The sequence below is a fragment of the Artemia sp. Qi Xiang Cuo genome, chromosome 7 (genome assembly GCF_049724085.1).
Source record: "Artemia sp. Qi Xiang Cuo chromosome 7, ASM4972408v1, whole genome shotgun sequence".
Lineage (NCBI taxonomy): Eukaryota > Metazoa > Arthropoda > Branchiopoda > Anostraca > Artemiidae > Artemia > Artemia sp. Qi Xiang Cuo.
The window spans coordinates 79106790-79130116 of record NC_142800.1 but is presented as its reverse complement, the minus strand read 5'-3'; the positions used below and the strand labels follow the sequence as shown (position 1 = coordinate 79130116).

Below are 23327 nucleotides of genomic sequence, written 5' to 3'. Positions count from 1 at the left end.
ACACTTTCAAATACAGAAGAGACAACCCCCTTGATTAGACAACCCCCTAAGAAAATTGAAAAATGTTAGACAGCGTAATTTTTCTTACGTTTAGCTTGTTTTATTGTCCGTAATACCATACCTTTAGTGTATGAAAACCAGATTTGAATTTATCGGACATCAAAAGGTGTTGTAGCATGATTCTACCATCTAAGCACACAAATTCCAACTGAAGACAGGAACTACTTCTCATATAATTTAGTAGCAAACTAAGAACTGACGCGTGGAGGACTTCATCATCACCCTTTTCTACCACCTGTAAGAAGCAACTTGAAAATATAAATTTACCACGATAGAAAAATAACAAACATAGAACAATGTTCTTAATCTGAATAATGATTTAATAATAGTGACTTATTTCTAACTCCTTATGTAACAAAAGAAGTGCAGTAACAAAAACACAAAAGGAAAATAAGAAGAAAACGTACCAAAAAAAGTTTTGCTATTACAAAAGTAAAGAAGAAAAAAACAAATACACATAAGAAAGTGCGAGGCGGTTGAAAGGCCCTTACCACAAACAAAGCTTATCTTGTAACAGAACGTCAAACAACTTCAAAATGGGAAGTAAGTAAGCCTAGTTCGCTACTTATTTTTTAAGGTCTTAAATTTTTATTTGATGTTAATATATTTATTCCATCTAAGATAGCTTTGCGGTTCCTATACCAGAGAGGCAAGTGGTTGTACGAACAAGAAAAGTGGCTTGCTTTTGGTTTCTTTTCACGAAACTTAACGGAAAAAATGCAAATGGTTGGCTTTTCCTACATCAACAGAGTTGATGTAGGAATTGAGATAAGCCTTCCTTCACCTTGATTTGGGTTGTCGATCCAATCCCTGAAAGTTATATTCAAAATTCCAAACTGTCTTTCAGGAAGGATTTAAGCTGTTCCTTTACACTTTAACCAAGAGTTAAAGTTCTCTGATGAGGTTCCTGCTTATGAGCATTTTAAAAAGAATAAGTTAATGGATGTATCCCAAATTCGAGATTACCAAGTCGCGATTTTCTCGTATAAATATTTGAATCAGCTGGTCACCCCTGCTTTTGAAAATATTTTTACTTTTAATAGAGACCTTCATGATCATAATACAAGAAAAGCTGATGACTTAACTCATGAGTTTAGAAGCACCACTCGGGCATCTTTTGTGATTCGCCATTATGGTCCCCATGTTTGGAATATATTGCCCGAGTGTGTGAAAAATGCGCCTAGTCTTCCGGCTTTCAAGTCATGGGCAAAGAAGTTTCTTTTATCTCGTGAGTGAATTTGGTGTTATGCCCACTCCAGGTTGTCATTCTATTTAAGGTATTTCCCCGATTTAGTTTTTTTTTCTTTTTTTTTTCTTTTTTCTTTTTTTTTCTATCTACTTCTTGTCTTTTCCTCTTTCTCTCTTTTTTTCCTTTATTCCTTCATCCGATAATTTTCTTGTGTGTTGAGTAGCATGGTATGAATGTTATTTTAATTAGCTGAGAGTGATAACCTCGCTTGCCCTTTCAAGCTTATTGTCTTTCTTGGCAGGCGAAAGGCGAATAGTGTTTGTTTTCTTTTTTAATAAATGTATATCTCATATCTCATCTCATAGAGTTAGTTATAATTTAATAGAGTAATTGTTTGAATCGTAGAAAAAAAAATCAATTTCAATTTCTGTTTATTTTCAGAAAAAGCAACATGCCTACAATAGTGTCAGCAGTGCAAATTTACGAAAAGGTAGGGGAGGGACAAGGATTTTTTTTCAATTACTTGTAATGAAGATACAAGAAAGACATGTTTTTCAAAATCTAGGAGAGAGGCATTTCTGTTTCTAAGACTTTTTAAGATGAAACACCAAAACAAAAAGGTATTTTTCAAAATCCCTCCGCTCCCCCCTCCAATTGGCGCCCTGAAGACACTGAAAAAAAACACACTCAATTAGTCTCGAAGCCCATTTTGGACCACCAACTTCAACGAAGATTTGAATACCGTGTCTAACCTTATAGAAAAAATTATGTTCACTTGTTACAAAACTATGAAGCTTTACCTTTATTTTTGTATTTTCACTTTCTTTTTCAGTTAGCCTCATGTTTTTAAATTCTCACTGACAAGTTGTTGGTCCCTACATACATTTTTTCCCCTTTCAGCCTTCAAACGATTTCAGTCGTAAGCAATTCTTCTATAGACAAATGGTAGTGACATTGTTGGTGAGGCACAATCCCCTTTTATCAGAAGAACAGAACTCTACCTTAACCATATTATTGTACTTCATTCTTTTTTTCACTAGTTTTTAACCAGAACGATTTCCCTGCAGATACAAAAATTACTCCAACTTCAAAAGGGAAGTAGCAGGAATTCAACAGTGGAGGATTAGAAGAATATTCAGATGGTGCCATAGCTGGCACCATCAATTCCCCAATTGGGGGAAAAAATTCTTCAAGATCCCCGTTCCTTCTCGCAGAATGACCTTTAAAAATCAGATTTCTAGTTTTTAACCACGCAATTATTAAGCGGTCCATCAGCTTGCTAAATAATTACTATCAATTCAGTTCGTATGTCAAGTACACTAATTTCTTTGCAATTCGTAATTATGTTCAAGTGAGTATCGTGAACTGCACTGAACGTAGATGTTAGGGGAGGGGGAGTATGGCATAGGGGGACATATTAGAACATTATAAGGCTATTCAAGCAGTGGCGGTTCCGGCCATTCTTGCACCCGGTCCAAAATCTTGACTAGCACCCCCCCCCCCCGTACTTGTCTCCCAAAAATTTTCAGGCCAAATTTTTACAAAATTTTCGTGTATTAGCAAAATTCCCATTTCTTAACAAAATTTTGCATTTATTTAAATCTAACTTCTCTTACTTTAGCCTCTGCAAAATTATTAATTATCTCGAGATCCTGTAAAATACGAACAGGTTTGAATACAAAACATCACAAAAAACATTGATATTCATTAAATTCAGTCTACTTACTTTTATTTTCAAAGAATGGCGATAAACACATGGGAAAAAATAAAGTTTGGATTTAATTTGCTTATATTTACAGTCAACTGCGCCCTCTATTTTATTTTGCTAAAAAAAAATTCTAAAATTACAAAATGATTTTAACCATTATTTTATTTATTTGAAATTTTGCGCCCCCAAAATTTCTGCACCCGGGGCAAGTGCCCCCTATCTACCCCTAAAACCGCATCTGTATTCAAGACAGCATCACTCAACTCAACACGTTTAAAAAAATTAAAATGAGCTTCAATGGAATCCAAATTTGAAGCTTGCACACACTCGTGAAGCCTAGGTGTCTTACCGTTTATTTGTTCATTCGTCACAGTATTTAAGGGGCGACCATACTTGAAGCGACCTTCCTATCTCTCCCATAGTAAGCGTTTTGAGTTTGTCTGACATTAATAGTTGAGGCAGTTAGGCGGTCTCAGTCTTTTCTAATAGAATAGAATCAGGTGAACATTTTGATTTAGCAGATGCTAAAGCCGACACCTATTTTTCCTGAAATCCCAAAAAACTCAAAAACCTATTTTGGGTTTGCCTGCAAGATCGCTGCAGTCAATATTGTCGTAATTGGTACTTAAAAATGCAGCGAAAAATATTCTATTGAAGCAGTTGCAGCATATTTTTATAAAAAACACTTGCTGACTGCAGTCCCTTCAAATACTTTACATACCAACGTTTCAAATTACTTATCACCCGACAAAGAGCCTAAAATACTTGGAATCAAACGGATGTGGGCGCATAAATTATGCTGAGGGGGTTAACGGTTCCTTTTGTTCAAAAGCGGTCAGTTGTTCAAAAGCGGCTTCCTTTTGTTCAAAAGCGTAAGGAACCCCTGGAAGTCGCCCTCTTCGCGTTTGTTTACTCAAGTCTGTGTGAAATCTGATACCTTTGTGTTTGAGCCTTTTTGTCGACCAGGAAAAGGGCTCGAATCGGCCAAAACGGCTCTGGACTGGCGTCCCTCCTTAAGTTAAGTGCTTGAAATGAGTTGTATTTACTGCAATAATACAGTAATATGTTTTATTTGAAGTATTGTGGGACAAAGTATTGTCCCATATACAATACTTTATTGACAATAATGGCACGTATTGTCCCAGTATGTATGAGCCACAAAGTATTGTGGCTCATTCGTTATAGTGAAATACTATTAGGCTGTGAGAGACCGTATCATTAAAATTAGAGGCGTTTGGGGAAGCATTGATGAGCTTCTGTGAAATTCCTAGTTTTAAGGTTGCATCCTCTTGTGACACCTAAGTGCGGCACCTTTGCTAAACAGTATCAGAAGTTCCGCACATTTCTAATAACGTTAAAGGCTATTGGTGAAAAAAAACTATAAGTTAATAAGCAAATATGTTAATTATAAAGCACATTTACCGGACAGACCAGCACCCTTTAATTGGCGCTACACAGCATTTAAAGTAGAATCAACTCTTTTTTGATATCACGAAGCAAACACAATAAAATCTCTTTAGGGATATTTTGACCCCCCACCCAAAATAGAAATTTGTTAAAGAAAAACGAATAGGTGTTTTCCTAAAGAAAAGAAATAGGCCTTTGGTAATAAAAGAAATCAAAACACTGACCAGCCTTCTCAAAGACATGGCCGCACAAAGTTGATCTCAATGGGTGGTCTGTGGGCTTAAATACATGGCTTAAATAAGTGGGCTTAAATAAGTTTGTTTTCAGTAGACTATGACCTTGTTTCGACAAAAGCAGGATATTTCGACGGGAAGCCCAAATCGAAGGCACGCTTAGCGAGCCATCCATGTGTAGTTATAACTATTAACTAATATCATATTTTGTTGACTCTGTTATATGCAGCTCTGATTAGTATCCAAGGTGATGATGGCTCGAAACAGATAACTAGCTAAGCATACCTGTGAAAGAGGCTTAAGGACGATTCTTTTTCCTGGACAATTCTCGGACTTTTAATTAGGTCCTCTCCTCATTCTTTCAATTAAAACATTAGGGGCTTTTCCAACTTCAAAATAACGCACGTTAAAAAATAACGTTAAACGTTGCAAACAAACGTTACTAAAATGATAATATTAAAAATAGCTTATCATGCAAAAGCCCAATTTTCGTAACTTAAGAATTCCACACTATTCTTAATCAGAATACCAAAAAAAAGCGAGCTACAGAGGCTACGGTACGCTGTTTTGATGTCAGAAAACTCTATAATCCTGTAAAGATATTTATGAATGTAAGTGAGCATACAGTGAGCATACAGATCATCTAAATCTTTTTTAAATCATTTTTATTGATGTAGAATACTTTTAATAATGTCCAATAATGCTAAAAACGCCTTTACGTTTTAGGTCAGTTTATATTAAGTCAGTTTATATATCCTCCATTTAAGACGCACACGATTAAATAAAATAAAGGAACTTACAGATAAATTAGACAAAAGATACGTGAAATTTAGACAATGTCGAAAACGCTTAAAATTTAAGTAAAAAACCCCCTTCCCTGCGATACGTAGTCCTAACTGAGTATTACCGTTCTTCCAACGAATAGCTTTAAAGAACCCAGTCACGATAAATTAATATTGCCAGAGCAGTAAACGATTTTAAAACTAACTGTACATAGGTAAGTGTAATAAGTTGCCGGTAAATGCTGAGACCAGAAAACTGAAACAGAGCCAAGTGGATATGGCTCAATATTACTAAGAAAACAAAAATCAGACCATTTTAAAGTGTTTTAGACTTCTGAAATATTTCCGACGCTTGCACAAAGTGTTGTGGTTTGGCCATGTCGAAATATCGCTACTTAGAAAAGTACAAAAAGAGAGAACAAGCCTTGGAAAACTTTAGTATTGATCTCCTCCTCAATATAATTATGTGAATGAAACAGACAAGTCTTCTCGATTTCTTTATCTTGTTCTACATTTTATTTTCAGAATAAAAAAGAAGAATAATAGGTTCGTCTGCCTAAGAAATATTCATAAGGCAGAAAACAAAAAACTCAAGTGAACCTTGACATGAAAAATAATTGTGCTTGAAGATTTTAAGTACGAAAATTCTACGTTTCTCTTGGGTTGAAAGATTTGTTCACATAATATAACCAACAAAATATGAGAAGCAGAATTAAGTTTAAAATACTAAATAAAACTATGCTTGTCATGCATGTTTTTGTGCACTAAGTGAGCAGCAACAATGAGACAATTAGATTCAGTGTAGACCATTTCTGCTTTGGACTAAAGCCAAAAAATACATATCTAGTGCTTATGGTTCTCCTTGTGACACAAGAATGTAGTGAATTGAAAAAGTTGCTGTGGTAGACAGTTGCACGATTAAAAAGCAAAAAAATAGCCCCTAATAAATCTGAACAGCCTGTTAGACAGTCATTCATGACGACTTTCAAAGATAAACATAAAACAGGGTCTTAGGAAAATATCCCGAAGAGACATATGTCAAGATATATCTCGTGTAACAAGATTGTTCCTAGCTGGGCGGGGAATTAAAACATAAAACATGTATGACTGTAGGCAAGTGTTTTATCAATTTTTTCACGGAGTAGCCCCGTCAGACCAATCTCTAGAGGAACCTTGCTTTTTGTGCGGGTTTTGAAGAGTGGGAAAAAAATTGGACTTTCTTTACAACACGAAACAGGAATTCAGTTTAATATATAAAACAAAAATTTTATTTTTGCAATTCCCAGAATGTGTAACTTAAACCTTCAGAAAAAAAAATCCTTCAGAAAATTTGCAAGTCAATTCCAACTAAATCTACCAAAAAAATCATTGACCCATCAACAGTATATTAGACTGAACTGGGTACAAATAGTGAAAGGAATAACTACAGCACGAAATCTAAATAAGAAAGACCTTCAGCTTAACTGAGTGAAAATAAAAGACTTACCCTCGCGAATAGGAACAGAAGGACCGACAACCCTCCCAGACGTCGAACGGACGATGTGACATGAGTGCAAGCCAGGGGTCGCAACTCAGCACTTAGGGAAACAGGGACCTCTATCGGTGGCTGCTGGGACGATCGCTTATCTGTCGAAAAGACAGCAAAACTCTCGATAGGTCGACTAAAAAATGCCGAGTGGCTACCTAAGGGGTTGAAGCAGGCATAAGCAGGTTAGACAAAGCATAGATTTCATGCAAAGGTTAGAAGAGACAGAAAATCAGTATTTCTTCACATACGTGTTAAAGTTACCAAAATTCCGAACAGACAACTTGGTTCTTATATAATAAAAGGAGGTGGTGTTTTGAAAAACAGAGCATTCTTTGAGTTTCATTTTAGATTTTAAATGACTCAAACACTAATTAAATACAAATCTGAAACAAAATATGCCCAGGTCCAATTCTAGGCACATACAAGCGAAGCTCAGTGATACATGAAACACACACATTCGATATGAATCCCTTTCTCAGTCACAACAGTCAGTCACTATCCTGACTGACAAAGTAAAGTCCTTTGTCCATTCATCATTGACTCTACGAAAGTATTTAACAGGGATACAGAAAACCCCCCAGTAAAATGCAAAAATTATCCTTTTACCGGAAAATATCATTTAAAAGAAAAAATAGACCTCCAGCCATGAGATCTAAAAACTTAAAGTTACAAGTTTCATTCTTTTTCTTCCTTTTTTGGAAAATTCAAGCATCGATTGTAGCTTAGAGAGAGAAGGACGCCTCAATGTTGTAGCAAAACACCATATAGAGATATACTGTAACACCGTAATTATGCATCAAAGTTATTATATATAATAGGAAAACACCGTATGTGAAGAAATAACAAGGAAAATTGCAAAGCAATGGACAGGAAAATACTCCTTATGTGTAATTTAATGTTGAGTCTTCATTATATATCAAAACAACTCGAAGAAAAATAAAACTGATTGAAAATAACAATAAAGTGACAATATCGGGGCCTTTTTCGACCATTTCATATCATTCGAAGAATTAGAAATGAAAGCTCAATATTAAATAGAGGTCACAATATCAAATAAATACTTTACTACTATAGCTTCTGAGTAGCAACATAAAAAAAAATAACACAACACTTGAGAGGTTACCGAAATAAAGTTTATATAATAACTCTGAAGGTATTTTTTAATGATGTTGAGTGATGGTAATGCAAAATATCCTGAACAATTAATGTTTGAGATGTTTCTGAAATAAGCTGTTTCTGAAAATAAAATGTTTGCTAAAGGTAATTACTTTTAAGGTTCCAAATAATGTTAAGCTAATTACGCTTTAGAGGTTTCCGAAATATGGCTTGAGTAACTACTTTTAAGGTTTAGGTAATAGCTTTTAAGATTTAAATAATGTTTAGGTAACTATGCTTGAGAGGTTTCTGAAATAAGGTTTAAGTAATTACTTTGACGGCATTCTATAGCAATCTTAAGCGATAGTAATGATTAGTGACAATAATTAGATGATAACTGATCTTAAGAAATGGTATTCTACTTTGACGGTATTTGATGGTAATTGCAAGAACTAATGTTAAGAGGGTTTTCCGAAATAAGCTTAGGATAATTACTTTGTAGGTTAAAATAAGATGTAGGTAATTACGCTTGAGATGGTTCCGAAATAAGGTTAGAGTATTTACTTTTAAAATATAGGTAATTACTTTTATGTTTAAATAAGACTTAGGTAATTATGCCTTATAGGTTTCCGAAACAAGGTTTACGTAATTGCTTTGACGGTATTTTCAGTGATCTTAAGTGATAGTAGCGATTGGTGATAATGATTAGATGATAAGTAATCTTAAGAGCGGGTATTTTACTTTGACGACAATGCAAATATCATGAATAAATAATGTTTGAAAGGTTTCTGAAATAGGCTTCAGACAATTACTTTTAAGGTAATTTTTTCTCTCCCCTTCTTCTCAACCCCTAAGGTTTAGATAGTAACAACCGAGAGGTATCTGAAATAAGGTTTTTGTTCGTTTTAAGATCCATCTGTTCGTCTAAGGCAGTTCCTTTTACCTTTGTGTTGAATGTGATAAGTTATTTTAATATATGTTCGCATTGGTTTTCATATGTGTGAAAAAAAAACAACAATTTAACAAGAAAAAAAAGCGTAAAAAAAAACATTTACGCTTGAGGTGTTTCCAAAATAAATTTAGGTAATTACTTTTAAGATTTAAACAAGGTTTGGGTAATTACACCTAAGGGGTTTCCAAAGCAAGGTTTAGGGAACTACTCTGACGGTGATTCTTAGGTGATCTTAAGTGATGGCAACACAAAATATCGTGAATACGCTTGAGAGACTTCCGAAATAAGCTTTTAGTTAGTTACTTTTAAGGTTTGAATAAGGATTAGGTAATTACGCCTGAAAAGTTTCCGAAATAAAGTTAAGGTAATTACTTTTAATGATAAAAATAAGGTTTAGGCAATTACTCTTCAGAGGTTTCCGAAATAAGGTTTGAGTAACTGCTTTTAAGGCTTAGGTAATTATTTTTGAGATTTAAATAAGATTTTGGCAATTATGCCTGAGAGGTTTCAGAAAAATGAGGTTTGGTTAATTACTTGCTGTATTTTTTTGTGATCTTAAGTGATACAAATAATTGCTGATAATGATTAGATGATAAGTGACCTTAAGAGACGGTGTTCTACTTTGACAAATATTTGATGGTAATGAAACAATTAATGTTTTTTGGTTTGCGAAATAAGCTTCAGGTAATTACTTTTAAGACTAAATAAGGTTTAGGCAGTTATGCTTGAGAGGTTTTCGAAATAAGGCTTGAGTATTAACTTTTAAGGTTTAGGTAATAACTTTAAAAATTCAAATAAGGTTTAGGTAATTATGCTGGAGAGGTTTCCGAAATAAAGTTTAGGTAATTAAAGTGGCGGTTTTTTTAGTGATCTTAGTAATGACAATACAAAATATCATGAACAACCAATGTTTGAGAGATTTTCGAAATAGGCTTTAATTAATTGCTTTTAAGGTTTGAATAAGGATTAGATAATTACGCTTGAGAGGTTCCGAAATAAGATTCAGGTAATTACATTGATGGTATTTTTTAGTAATCTTAAGTGATGATAAAGCAAAATAAGGTAAACAATTAATGTTTAAGAGGTTTACGAAATACAGTTTAGGTAATTACTTTTTAACTCTAAATAAGGTTTAACTAATTACGCTTGAAAGGTCTCCAAAATAAGGTTTAGGATGCTTTGACAGTGTTTTTCAGTGATCTTATTTGATGGTCATGATTATTGACAATTATTAGATTATAAGAAATCTTAAGAAACGGCATTTTAGTTTGCCGGTATGATTAGTAATACAATAACTAATGTTTAGGAGTTTCCAAAATAAGCTTATGTTAACATTGTTAGTGTTAACTTTTAATGTCAAAATAAGGTTTAAGAAATTACGCTTCAGAGGTTCCCGAATTAAGATTTGAGTATTTACTATTAATATTTAGGTAATTACTTTTAAGATTTAAATAAGATTTAGGTAATTATGCCTGAGAGGTTCCAGAAATAAGGTTTACGCAAGGCCATATCCGGAGGTTAGGGATTTTGAACCCCCCTTCCCTCCGAAATGTTTGTCCGACTCGCAAAAACCGTAACAAAAATGAATAAAAGAAAATTTATGATGTGTCTTTTTAAGTGTTTTTTGTAAACCTCCCCCTTCCTCCCCCCCCCCCGAACAAGTTATTTTGTAAACCCCAATAGGTAATTACTTTGAAGGTGTTTTTTTAGTGATTTTAAGTGATGGTAATACAAAGAAATTGGTGGGAGGCACAGGAAATTAGTTTTCGAAGTTTAAGAAGCTAGTCTTTGTATGCTCGATTATAAAAAAAAAAAAAAAAAAAAAAAAATTGTGTACACCCAATTAAAATAAAAATAAGCTAGTTTAATCCATCGGGCGCACAAGAAGGTAATTTAATAAGCTAGTTTGAGAAACTTAAGAAACCTAGTCTTTGCATACCCAATTAGAAAAAAAAACAAATTTTGTTTACGCCTAATAATAAAAAAGAAGAAGCTAGTTCAATCCTACGAAGGCACAATAAGCTAGTTTAAGAAGCTATTTTTGTGCATCCAATTACAAACAAAAACTTTTATATACGTCCAATAAATAAAAAAGAATAAGCTAGTTGAATCCTTCGGACCCACAAGAAGCTAGTTTAAGAAGTTTTAGAAGTTAGTTTTTGGGCGCCCGATCATAAAAAGAAAATTGTGTACGTCGAACTAAAAAAAAAAGAAATTAACTAAATTTAACACTTTTCTTTGTCTTTTTTTGTCTGTGTGTTGAAAAGAGACAAGACAATTTGTTGCAATTTCCTCGATTCTATTGGTAGGGTTACATCTATTTTCATTTCCTCGACAAAATGGATCAATTGTTACCCGTGTTGATGTGTTCAAATTTTATTATCTTTCAGCATCTCTAGAGCTATAAAATAAATGGAGGTTTTAGTTGACGAAAGTGAAGCTGAAGACCTGTTCTTTTTCACTCGTTTTACTTTTGTAGTCTGACTTTAAAATACAATCTTTATCTAGCAACAGATTCGTCATTGCTGTTTTCATAGTAAGTTTGTTTATGTTTTACTCGGATATATATATATATATATATATATTTTTTTTACTTCATTTTGAACATAAATTTTTGAAGTTTGATTGTGGCATAGTTACCTCTCTGAAGCTAATTTTATAGTTTTTATTTTTTCATACTTATTTTATTTAGGCCAGTCTTGAAAGGGTTAAGGAAAGTACGTACAACAATAGCACATTCAATATAGCCCAATTACTTTTTAGGAGATTAATTCAGGTTAATTAGAACTTTAAACCGATGTCCTCCCAGTTTTTCGGGTAGGCCCAAAATCAACCTAGGCCTATATCCAGCAGACCTAGCTACTAGAGACACTCAGGACCATAAAAATATGTTAAAACTATTTTTATTAAAGGTTTAACGTTAAAACTGGCGTTGTGGTAAATCATGAGATTACAGGTAACTTGGATACAATGTCAAATTTAAATAATAACATATGAAAACTGAGATGTTCATCCTTTTGTATTTTTTTATTAAATAATACCTTTATACAAGGATTTATTTTTGTAATCAAAATCGTCCCAGCTCTGGATAGGTCGAAAATCCACCAGGCTCCATCCACTACAGCCACTTTAGACCATCAAAATGTGTCAGGAGTTGTGTTAGTTTAAGGCATTACATGAAATTAGAAAATAACATTGCTTTTCAATAGAAACATATTAAAATTTTCGTCCTTTTGTATTTTGTAAAAAAAAAGAGCTTATGTAAGTAAAAAAAATATAAAAGGGTGAACAAAAGGGAATACAGGGAGTTTATTTATCATTCAAAATTTATCTTTCAAGAAAAGTCATTTCATGCGTAAACACGAACATCAGTCACATTTGCGTTTTTAGTTTTAGTGTTAGAACAAGTAATTGCTATATACAAAGCTAAAAGGAATGACAACACATAGGTTCGCCAAGCGGTGGCAGTATGGCCTTTTCTCACGGGTTAGTGCGATTCATAGTTATCACGATTCATGCATTAGCCTGTTTCTGGACTTTCACGAGCTCAAAGAAAAAATTGGCATAGATTTTTAATCTATACCTCCACAGAGCTCGCCCTTCCGATTAAAATACTTACTAGAGAGAAATGTTTCTATACGGGTATAAGGGTATAATATATAGACTTTTCTTCCATATGTAATTATAAAAATGACTATCTTGTGCTCGTTTTTTTTTTTTTTTTTTTTTTTTTTTTTTTTTTTTTTTTTTTTTTTTTAATCAGTCAATCAGTAATTATAAAAACGACTATCTTGTGCTCATTTTTTTTTTAATCAGTCATTTTAAATCAGTCAATCAGTAATTATAAAAATGACTATCTTGTGCTCGTTTTTTTTTTATCAGTCATTTTAAATCAGTCAATCAGTAATTATAAAAATGACTATCTTGTACTCGTTTTTTTTTAAATCAGTCATTTTAGTTAAATACACTTGAATATATTTCAGTTGAAACAATCCACCCCATGAATCCTTTCTCCCATACTCAATGGTGCATGCATCCCTAGTCAGGCACTTTCATTGGTACTTCCCTTGCATCGAGAGACATTTTCTAGTTCTATATAAAGGATATATTTTAATATAATTATAAGACGGATTCAGGCTTCAGCTAAACCAATCAAAGAGGTGATAGATCAAGAACCTTGGGATTTTATGGGATGGAGATAATGATGCTGCGAATTTACCTTAACTAAATTAGAACTTGGTATCCACTTCAAAATATACCTCATTGATATTGATTTGAATTGGGCATACCATTTAATTCATTTCATTCTATTTCAAAATTGAATTAAATCCCAATCTTTATTTGAAAAAAAGGAAAATAAAACACACTAGTAGCCCAAAGAGTTTCAAAGCTATTCTGTCGTTGTTGTTACATAAACATATTCCGCAGATTACAGTGACTTTCCTATGAGAAAAGTGCAATACAAAGCTTCGACCCATATTTTTCTGGTGTCTGATAACATAGAACACGTTTCAACAATTAATTACATCTATTTCCAAAATTCTACTTTTGATTAAGTAAGCAGTAAAGGTTGGTGAAACGCTTTTCCCTTCAATTATTTTATTTTTCTCTAATTTTCTATTGTACTGTTTAGTCCCAAAATGTTAGGATAGATCTTTTATTATTATTATTATCATTTCACCTTTAGTCTTTATGTTGTCTTTTCTTGAAAAATTGGAATTTTTTAGAACCATAGTTGTAAAAGACAAAATTATGAGACACACGAATATTGAAGTGTAGGTTGTATTCCTTTTTCTTTTTTTATTTTTCCTTACTCAAATAACACAGAACACCCAACACATCAAAAGCAGAAAAATAATTTTAGCCTGCTCCCAGAGCAGGCTAAAATTCACAATATAAAATTTATTACAAATCAATTATTAATTAATTTATTTCTTACGCATATGCGTAAAATAGCCGACCGTAGTAAATAAGTATAACTTCTGGTAAAGCAACGGCAAGCTCTAACAAATTTATATGACTAAGATGAAACTACAATACAAGGTTTGTGTACATCTTAAACAGTTTTTTTTTTTTTTTTTTTTTTTTTTTTTTTTTTTTTTTTTTTTTTTGAAGAAGTGTCCGAAAATGAAAATAGTTGAGGAAATGAAAAGATAAACAAGTGGGAAAAAACTGTGAGAAAGGGAAAACTCAAAATAAAACCGTACCTGAAATAGGTGTAATAACCGTAGGATAGACAAGTGCTGCGTTGACTGCGTCGCTTCGATAAGACAGAAAAAGTTGTTCCTATGATAAATAGCAAGCATGAGTTATTATATAGTCTAAGATATTTCGATATTTGATTAATTTTTTATTATTTAAATATTTCAATTGTTATCAGAATTATTTTCAAATAATATAAAACAACAATTTCTGATATGACTTTTTGGAAGAAAGTGGTACTTTTCGAATTAAAACCATAACAAAAATTAAGTTGCTTTCCGATTTCTTTTCATTATCTTGGTAATTTTTCTTATTTTTAACTTATGGTAAAATCATATACAATTAAGGATGATTAATCATGGGAAAACCACGATCAAAACCATGTTAATGAAATATTATATGACCCTAATGTTTAAAGTAACAATTCCTTTTCATTAACAAGAAGAGCACAAAAACAAAAAATCTGAAAAAAAAACTAATCTACTTTAAACAGGGGATTCTTTCTCTCTTCCTCACTCTCTCCCCTCTTTCCCAAAATCTCCCAATTTATCTCAAACTCACTCTCTCCTACTCTTCCTCACAATCTCTCTCATTCCTTCACACTCTCTAACTCTTCCCCACTCTCTCTCTCGTTCTTTCTCTCTCTCTCTCCCTCTACACTCACTCTCTATTCACTCCTACTCTCCCTCCCACTCTATCTCACTCCTCCTCCCATACTCTCTCACTCTTTCTCGCTCTCTCTTGTTCCTCTGCCTCCCTATCTATCTCTCTATTCCACTCTCTTTACCTTCCTCTTTTTTACTCTCTCTGACTCCCTCTCTCACTCTCACTCTATCTAAATCCCTGTCCCATACCCTCTCACTCTTTCTCGCCCTCTCTTGTTCCTCTTTCTCGCTCTCTATCTTTCAATTCCACTCTCTTTACCTTCCTCTATTTTACTCTCTCTAACTCCCTCTCTCACTCTCATTCATTAGCTCTCTCTTACTCTTTCTCACTTTTTCACTTTCTTTCAGTATTTTATCAGTGTCTTTCACTCTTTTTCAATACCTCTTCCTCTCCATTCCTTCCTTCCTCCCTCCATAGTTAGCCCTAATTCTCCCTCTCTTTCCGCTTCTTTCCTCCCCATCTTTTAGGTTCACACTTCAATGTCTAATATGTCCAGACACATGCCTGGCTAGATATAAAGAGACATTAATTTTTATACTAAACAGAGATTGTATACAAAGAAGAATAGGTGGAATTAATCTAATAAACAATACTTAGTAAACAGTTTTGTTCCTTGAGTAAGCCTTTCTGACTAACTTTCAACTATCAATGGGGTTATGTTTTCATTAACCATGGTTCATATAGGTTGATAACCTTTTCTCCCAAATCCTTAGGGTCTGTGAAGGGATCTCAAAACTTAATGGATTAGCGTTCTTCTTATTTTAACAATAGTAAAAGATAACCCTAGACTTAGAGAAGTAATATTTAGAAAGGACTAACTACAATTACTGCCGCTGCTACTAATATAAACAATCGAACGATTTTTTCTTTATTTTTAGCTAATTATTTTAAATATTATTTCAATTCCTTTCAAATAAAGCAAAACAAAAATGCTTGGGTATTTCCCAAATACCCAATGCTTTTATTTCCTTAAATGCTTTTATTTCCTGCTTTTATTAAAAATGCTTTTATTTCCGGGGAGAGGAGCTTATGGTGAGATAAAAAAAGATTAAGAAGGGTTCGTAAAAAAAAATCAGGTTCAAAACTTTGTTATTGATATTGAAACCTTGTTATGACCTTAATTGTAAAAACGGTATTTACTTTTCCACAGACTAGCAAGAAAACGACAAAAAACCTGGAGAATCTAAATCTACTTCAAAGTGAGGATTCTCCTTCCCTTTCCCACTCTTTCACACTATCACCCACTCCCAATCTCTCCAACTCCCTTTCACACTCACCTTCTCACTCTCAATCGCCCCCTCTCACTTTTTCTCTCTTTCTCTCTCTCCTGCTCATTTTCACTCATGCTCTGTTCCTCTTTCTGACTCTCTTTCTTCTTCTCTCTCACTTTCTCCCGCTCTTTCTCATTCTTCCCCGTTCTCTCTCACTCTTCTACCACTTTCAATCACTCGCTCTTATTATCTCTCTCTCTCTCTCTCTATCTCTTCCTTTCTCTCCCTAACTCACTTTCTCTCACTCGCTCCTTCTCTCTCACTCGCTCCCTCTCTCTCACTCTTTTCCCTTATCTTCCACTTTTTTCACTCTCCGACACTCTTAATCCCTCTCTTGTCCTTTATTCCTCCCTCCTTCCCCTGTGAATAGTCCTCACTCTCCGTCTTCCTGTGCTTCTTCCCTGTCCATCGTTTAAGTTCATGCATGCATGTCTAAAATGTCTAGACACATGTCTGGCTAGATATCAAGAGATAAAAGACAGGATACTAAACAGAGCCAGCATAAAACGAAGAATTTATGGAACTAATCTGAAAGGATAATTAAAAACAGTTCTGTTCCTTATGTAAACCTTATTAATTGTCTTTCAACTATCAATGGGTTACGTCTTTGTGAACCAAGGGGCACAGGTTGATAACCCTTCATCGCAAATCCTTGGGGTCAGTGAAGCTACAGATTTCAAAACTTGATGATTAGCGTTCTTCTTTCTTTCACAACTGTAACAGCTAACCCTGGACTTACTTAACAAGCCGACAGAAAGACATATACTACTACTACTACTACTACTGCTATAACAACTATCGTTATTACTACTAACAACTTACTGCGGCACCAAGCCACCTCAGACTAACAACGGCAAATACTCCTCCTGGAGTAAAGCTTCAAACTTCCCCCCCCTTCATGAAGTTCAAATTTTCATTAAATTAGTTCCTGTAATCTCTTCCAACCTCATTGGGGGAAGATCTACTTTTCCTTTGGCCAAAAAGGCCAAAGGAAATGGCCAATACATGGCCAAAAAGAGCAATCTTTTTCAATCTATCAATATTCGTCCATAAAATGTGGCCTAGGCGTTTTGACCTTTCTTTCACTACATCCCTAGAAAGTGGGATCAAACCACATTTTTTGCACAGCTTTTTGAGTGATATCCGGTCAATCACACGAGTATCTTAAACTATCCTTAGACAATTACTATAGAAATCATTAAAAGACCACCCTCAGTCTTTCAAACAGCCCACGTTCCTGAGCCATACTTAATTACTCTTATTACCATGGCTTCCAATATTCTATTCTTGATTCGCGTACTTACCTGCCTATTTGTCCAAGCTTTTTCATCTGCAAAAAAAAAAAAACCTCGCCTGACTTGTTCTTCTCGTCACATGCTCACTTCATCTACACTCTTTACTGATATTACTATCCAGGTAAGTCCAGCTATCTACTTCACCGATTTTCACGTTATCTAGCATCATCTTTTCACCCTTGCTCATTCCTACTCTAAGCAACTTAGTCTTCTTTGCATTAATTTTCACACTTTCTCCTGCACACTGATCCCTCAACACCTCCGAAAATTCATGTTTTATTAAAAATTTTATCTGGGACACACGAACCATCAAGATAATCTAAGTCTAGGACAGTTCTACCAATCCAATTAATACTATGTTCTCCCATAGTCATTGCCGTTTTTGTTAGGAAAATCCCCATCAAAATAATATGTATGAACGGAGATGGGATATAACCCTATCTATATCCTGATTCCACGTCGAACCAACCACTAACCTCATTTCATACCTTAACTGCAGCAATATTGTTTTTGTCCATAGCACTAGCTACATTAATATACTTATCTGGTAAGCCATATAAGGATAGGGCCTTCGCAAAAGGATATAGAAAGTGCTACATATGTCTCATGGTTACATTACATATATTTACCATCCACCTATACACCTATAAATACTAACGAAGTCATCTACAGTTTAACACTCATGACAGTATAATTTAAGATTACATAAGGGTAATTCTCATTATGTCTTAAACAAAATAGTGTTATATTTGAAATTTCAAAAGCAGTGAACGTCATCTAAAAATGCGTCGGATAAAAAGAATTATATTCCCAGTCTTTTTACTGACACCCCTCCCCCACCTCCACTTTGATTTGGCAATTTAAAACAATATATTAGAAAGTAGATTATTTTAATTTTTATTAAATACCCTTAGTGTTACAATTGTTTCCAACTAAATCGACACGAGTTGGATCATAATGGGGTAAAGATTGAGTGAAACAGCTGTTTCAGAAACCTTTCTGTTGGTTTCAATGCCAAAGCGTAGGCAAACTTTTAAGAGTGGAAAATTAGTCCGTGTCGAAAAAGAAAGTCACTAACGCCATGTTCCTTTATAGCCTAGGTGATTTTGTTCCTTTATAGCCTACCCCAAAACTGCTGCATAATTGTCTTTTCATGTACTCTTTTAAGTAGGAGAGGGTAAAGAAAGTAGATTTTTGTCCCCAGTAGAACTTCAAATCCACTAGTCTACTTAACCTACCAAAATTTTTCTGCGCAAACCTAGGCCTACTTTGTGCAGACTGGATTTTAACTTAAAATAATTTTTTAAAGAAAAATATAAATTAATCATTACTTAATGAGAAGTTTTTTGCTTAAGTCCTATAGTAATGCAGATTATTTACATAAATTATCTAAGTTTCTATAAAATGTTTACTTTTGTTATGAAGTGGCCAAACAAGACACAGTCAATGAAACTGGCAGTTTTTAAGTCTTATTTGGCCATAGCCATAGCCAAAGCTCCAACTCTTATAACTTTCCCATTCTCTTTGTTCTAAGCGATGGCTATACTAGATTTTATATTTGATCAGCCGAGAATACAAAATTTTCTCATGTGGCGTTTTGAAAAGTAAAGTCTGACAATTGCATACTGCCATGCATATTTTTACTTTTTATTTTTACATAGACACTACCGTTGTGCTTATCACACCCATACAGGCATATCTGACAAAAAATTAGGAAGGGAAATATCTATTAGATATACTTTATGCTATGGATCATGCAACAACCAAATTTTCTTGGCCTTTTTAATAGTATATTTTGTGGAATCAGACACATCGAAAAAGCCAGATGTGCTGCTGATGTTTTAACTAGTTAACCACTAAGCTTATATGTTGAGATATTTCGTCTGGGGAAAAATAGAGATTTGATGGGATAACCTCATCAAGGAGACAAATTCCGACATAACCATCTGGAAGTTGACGGAAGCCTTTTCTTGAACAATGTTTTTGCTATTTTCAATCTCCTTTTTTAGCAAGAGGGCAGGAAAAATAAGTCTTTGCCACATTTATTTAATTTTTCATTTCTGCTTTGGCTTTTTCAGTTTATTGTTTCTTATATCTTTCATGATATTGTAGTAAGATAAATTTTCTAACTGTACTTAAGATGTGGTGTTCCGTCTTACTCCGTAATTTGCTTATATTATCCTTTATACACTGATTATTCTAATACTACTGCAGCGTGTGCTTTCACTGAATCTCGAACATCCAATAAGATGACCATCATAATTTTCAAAAAAAAAGAAAAAAACAGCTATGTACCTGGAGAGTATGAAGACAAGAATGTTTTCCATCTAGCAAAACATCCCAGTTCAATGCAGCTTTGACGGCTTTTTCACTCACAACATTCAAAGAGTTCATTTTTAGGGCATCAATATCGCACTCTGTCAGATCAACAAAATCTGGACCGAGCGAGTATAAAAATAATGCGTTTTCTCGGTTAAAAACTGGCATCTTGAAAATAAAAGCGTTTCCTGAAAATTAGAAAATAGTTTAAACGAAGACTTGGCAGAAGAAAAATAAAAAGAATAACTAAAATATAAAAGAGAGCTAAAATAAAAATACTAAAATAAAAATAAAAAAAGAGCACTTGAAACATCCTTAATATTGGGCCAGGCTAAACGTTCGATTATCCCAAAGAAATGAAATCAGATCTATTTTGGATCGAAACAGATAAAACATTCTCGAGTTTAATATGTATGCAAAGCATTAAACCAAAAGCATAAATAACAATAATCGCTAAAGTTTTGCCACTTAAATTACTGACGTTTGACGATTGAGTAAGCCACTTTTGGTAAGTAGAACTGGCACTGTGAGATGGACCAAATGTCCGGTTAAAGAGCCCAAACTAATGCATATTTCCAATCCCACGAAAAGAAGTTGTTTGCTCGAGACAGCAGGACGGTGGCCATGGAGGTCAGAAACCGCTCATTATGAAGGCCATAAAATAGGAGGCGCCTTAGCATTGTACTGATACCAGACCGACAATCGCAGAGCTCGTCGATCCCTGGTGATCGTTGCTGACGCAAAGGTGAGTAAGGAGGTCGCACTGGTTGCGTTGAAGGGTTTGGGCGTGGGCCTGCCTGGAGCCGCCAGTGGCGCAGATCTTGGTGGTAGTAGCAAATACACGAGAGATCCTTGAGGGCTGACGTGGGAAAGGGTACCATGTGAAGAGTGATTGGACATGGGTCAGTCTGTCCTAAGCCGAACCCGAAATGGTAACACAAGAGGAGTGTTGAACGAAAGAGACACAAAGTTTTGATCGCAAAGCCTGAGGCTCGTGGTAAGGGTAAAAGGAATTCCGTTTTTATTCGGAAACCCGGTTGGGGTAATGTTCGGATTCTCGTATCCGTCTCGGCAACGAGAATAGGCTATGGGAAGCTGGCGAGAGTGCCGGGAAGTTTTCTTTTCTGTGTAAGAGAAAATACACAAACCCTGAAATTCCTCCGCGAAGAGATAGGGTTAATATTCCGAAGAGCATTGCACTTGAGCGGCGTCCGTGCATTCTTGTCGGTCCTTGAAAACTATCGTAAGGGTGAAAAGTTCTCAGTGTATACATCAATAGAATAGTAAGAATGTTCAAAGATAGAAAGCGGTTACTTACTTACTTGTACTTGTACTTGCTGCACGTTCAAGCCGCATCCAGGTTCATCGTGGCGCCAAGCAGATACGACATGTCTCCTTCCATAGGTTTCGCTCGAGGGTGGCAGGCTTCACGTTTTCCAGCCACTGGAAATCCCAGGGACGGCCGTATTTTCGGAATCCTCCTATTAGCTTCAGATCGGACTTAACTGTTGCTAGCCACGTCTTCTTTTGGCCTCCTGCCCTCTTCTTCCATGCCGGTAGTGGTAGACATTTGAGGCATTTTTTGCTTATATGGTCATCTGGTCGGCACATTGTTTGGCCAAACCATCTCAGTCTCCTCTGCTTAACAATGTCGGAGACAAGTGGGAGATCCCCACATCTTCTCCTGAGTTCGTCGTTCGAAATTCTATCTGAGAGGCAGATGCCCAGGATATACGGCAGGCATTTGCGGTTGAAGATGTTCAAGCTCAACTCTTCGGCTGCTTTCAGTGTAGAAAGCGGTTAGTTGATAAGCAGACTTCACAAGCTTTAATGAAGAGTTTAAAAGTACTTGAACACATTTTTCTTTTTACCCTGATTTAGATGGATTTTATAACCAAAATAGTTTTATTTAAAGTTTTAAAAAAAAAAGTATCCAAAAACGGGTTTTTCAAAGAAACGTAAAGAATCGTGTTCCCAAAACGAGCAAAACTAAAGTAATATAATAATACAACCTTAAAACTTACAGAAATTACTATGAATAAACAAGTAAAACCAAAAAGGGACAAAATAAAATGAAGAGCCATATCAAACATAAAAATAACAGATATTGATATGAACGGATAGATGAATCCTAAAGCAAACTGAAATTACACTGAACAATCTAGTCAAACTTCTTTCAAACAGAAATTACCCCAAATAAGTTTAAGGATATCGTCCCCTTAAGCCATCTAAAGACCAAGACGTCAGTTGCGCCTTACTGAAAACAAGGCATATTTTGAACAATTTCTATCAATCATTAGAAAAGGGTTGTTGGGCCCCCCTAGTCTCCTTGGCCCAAGCAACGATCCTCGAAAGTATCAAGACAATTGGAAAAAAAATTGCTCCTTTTTTAGGACTCCATTCCCGGAGAGGGTAGCCTACTGTGTCCCCAAAATTAAATTTGTCTTGTATATTAAGGTCCATTTGTCCCAGGAAGTCGCGGTTTTACTTTTACAATCAGTTAATATAACAAATTAGTTAATATAATAATGTAAAATCATCTTTCACATTTTTGTGCCATGGTATTGAAAGGGTAAATTAAATAGATTTCTTTTCAAAGTCACATGGTTAAGATATTTATTTTAAAAAAAAATCTCTATCAAAAGCTCACAAAGGGCAGAATTCAAAGTTCAGAGTCGACAAATCATATGGTTGCACAAAAACTGGAAAAAATACAAAAAACAACAACGAAAAAGAAAAATCATAATGAATAATGAATGAAGGTCGAAGGTCCAAGAAAGACAGAGTTGCAGGCTATGGCCCATCCGTCCAGGAATTTTTAGATATTTTAGTTGATTTATTTGAAATTAAATGATAAGATATGATAAGATATTTATTTCAAAAAATGACTATCACAAGCCCCGAAGGGCCGAATTCGCATTTCGGGGTCATATAATAAAAAAAGACATAGAAATAGCACAACAACTAAAAAACTGGCTAAAAAATGCCAAAAACAACAATATCAGAAAGGCAAAGCCATTCATTAGTCTAAAAAACAAAAAGTGTCAAATGTAAGAAAGTTAAAAAGGCACAAATTAAAACAAAACCAAAAAAAAATTAGATAAAAATAATGTTAAAAGGGTTTAAAAGAGAGTATATAAAAAGGGGAGGGAACGGAAGAGCCAAACGGACACCAGCATGGGTATTACCAGTATAAAAAAAAAAAAAACAAAAAAAAAAAAACCAAACAAAAACACGGATGGTAGTTCATCTTATAAGTAATGAAGAAGACACCGGTTTTTTCATACCTGGAGGTTAAGCAATGGGTGGGGGACAAGATAGGGATTGGTTCAGAAGCAGTATGTAGCAGACGGTGTCTGGATGGGGAGTGTTTTTTGGGGAAAATGTTTTCCGTGCGAGGGTTTATTATTGTATTTTTTGCAAAACGGAGGCACAGCGTTCCTCTCCTGTGCTCAAGAGTATCCAGCTTGGCCTTTTTTAGAAGGAGTGAATATGGTACCAAAGTTTCTTTAAAAATAATTCTTAGGGCTCTTTTTTGAATAGATCCAATTTTATCTGATTAATCACGGGAGATGCCAGGATGCCAAACTGGACAAGCATTCAAGATGCGGGCCGACAAA

The 23327-nt window shown here is 34.6% G+C and overlaps 1 protein-coding gene across 3 annotated transcripts in view; it reads right to left on the bottom strand.

Annotated features, from left to right (window-relative positions):
• mv (lysosomal-trafficking regulator mauve) overlaps window positions 1-23327 on the bottom strand; it is a 329493-nt gene that overhangs the window by 173671 nt on the left and 132495 nt on the right. For 2 of the 3 annotated variants that reach the window (XM_089092605.1, XM_089092608.1), the window contains exons 14-17: window positions 19684-19895; window positions 14162-14240; window positions 6866-7062; window positions 122-295 (exon numbers count right to left, since the gene is read on the bottom strand). In XM_089092605.1, the coding sequence (XP_088948731.1) occupies window positions 122-295; window positions 6866-7062; window positions 14162-14240; window positions 19684-19895 (662 nt within the window). The remainder of the gene's footprint in view (window positions 1-121; window positions 296-6865; window positions 7063-14161; window positions 14241-19683; window positions 19896-23327) is intronic. The other variant, XM_089092607.1, reaches the window with a different exon arrangement.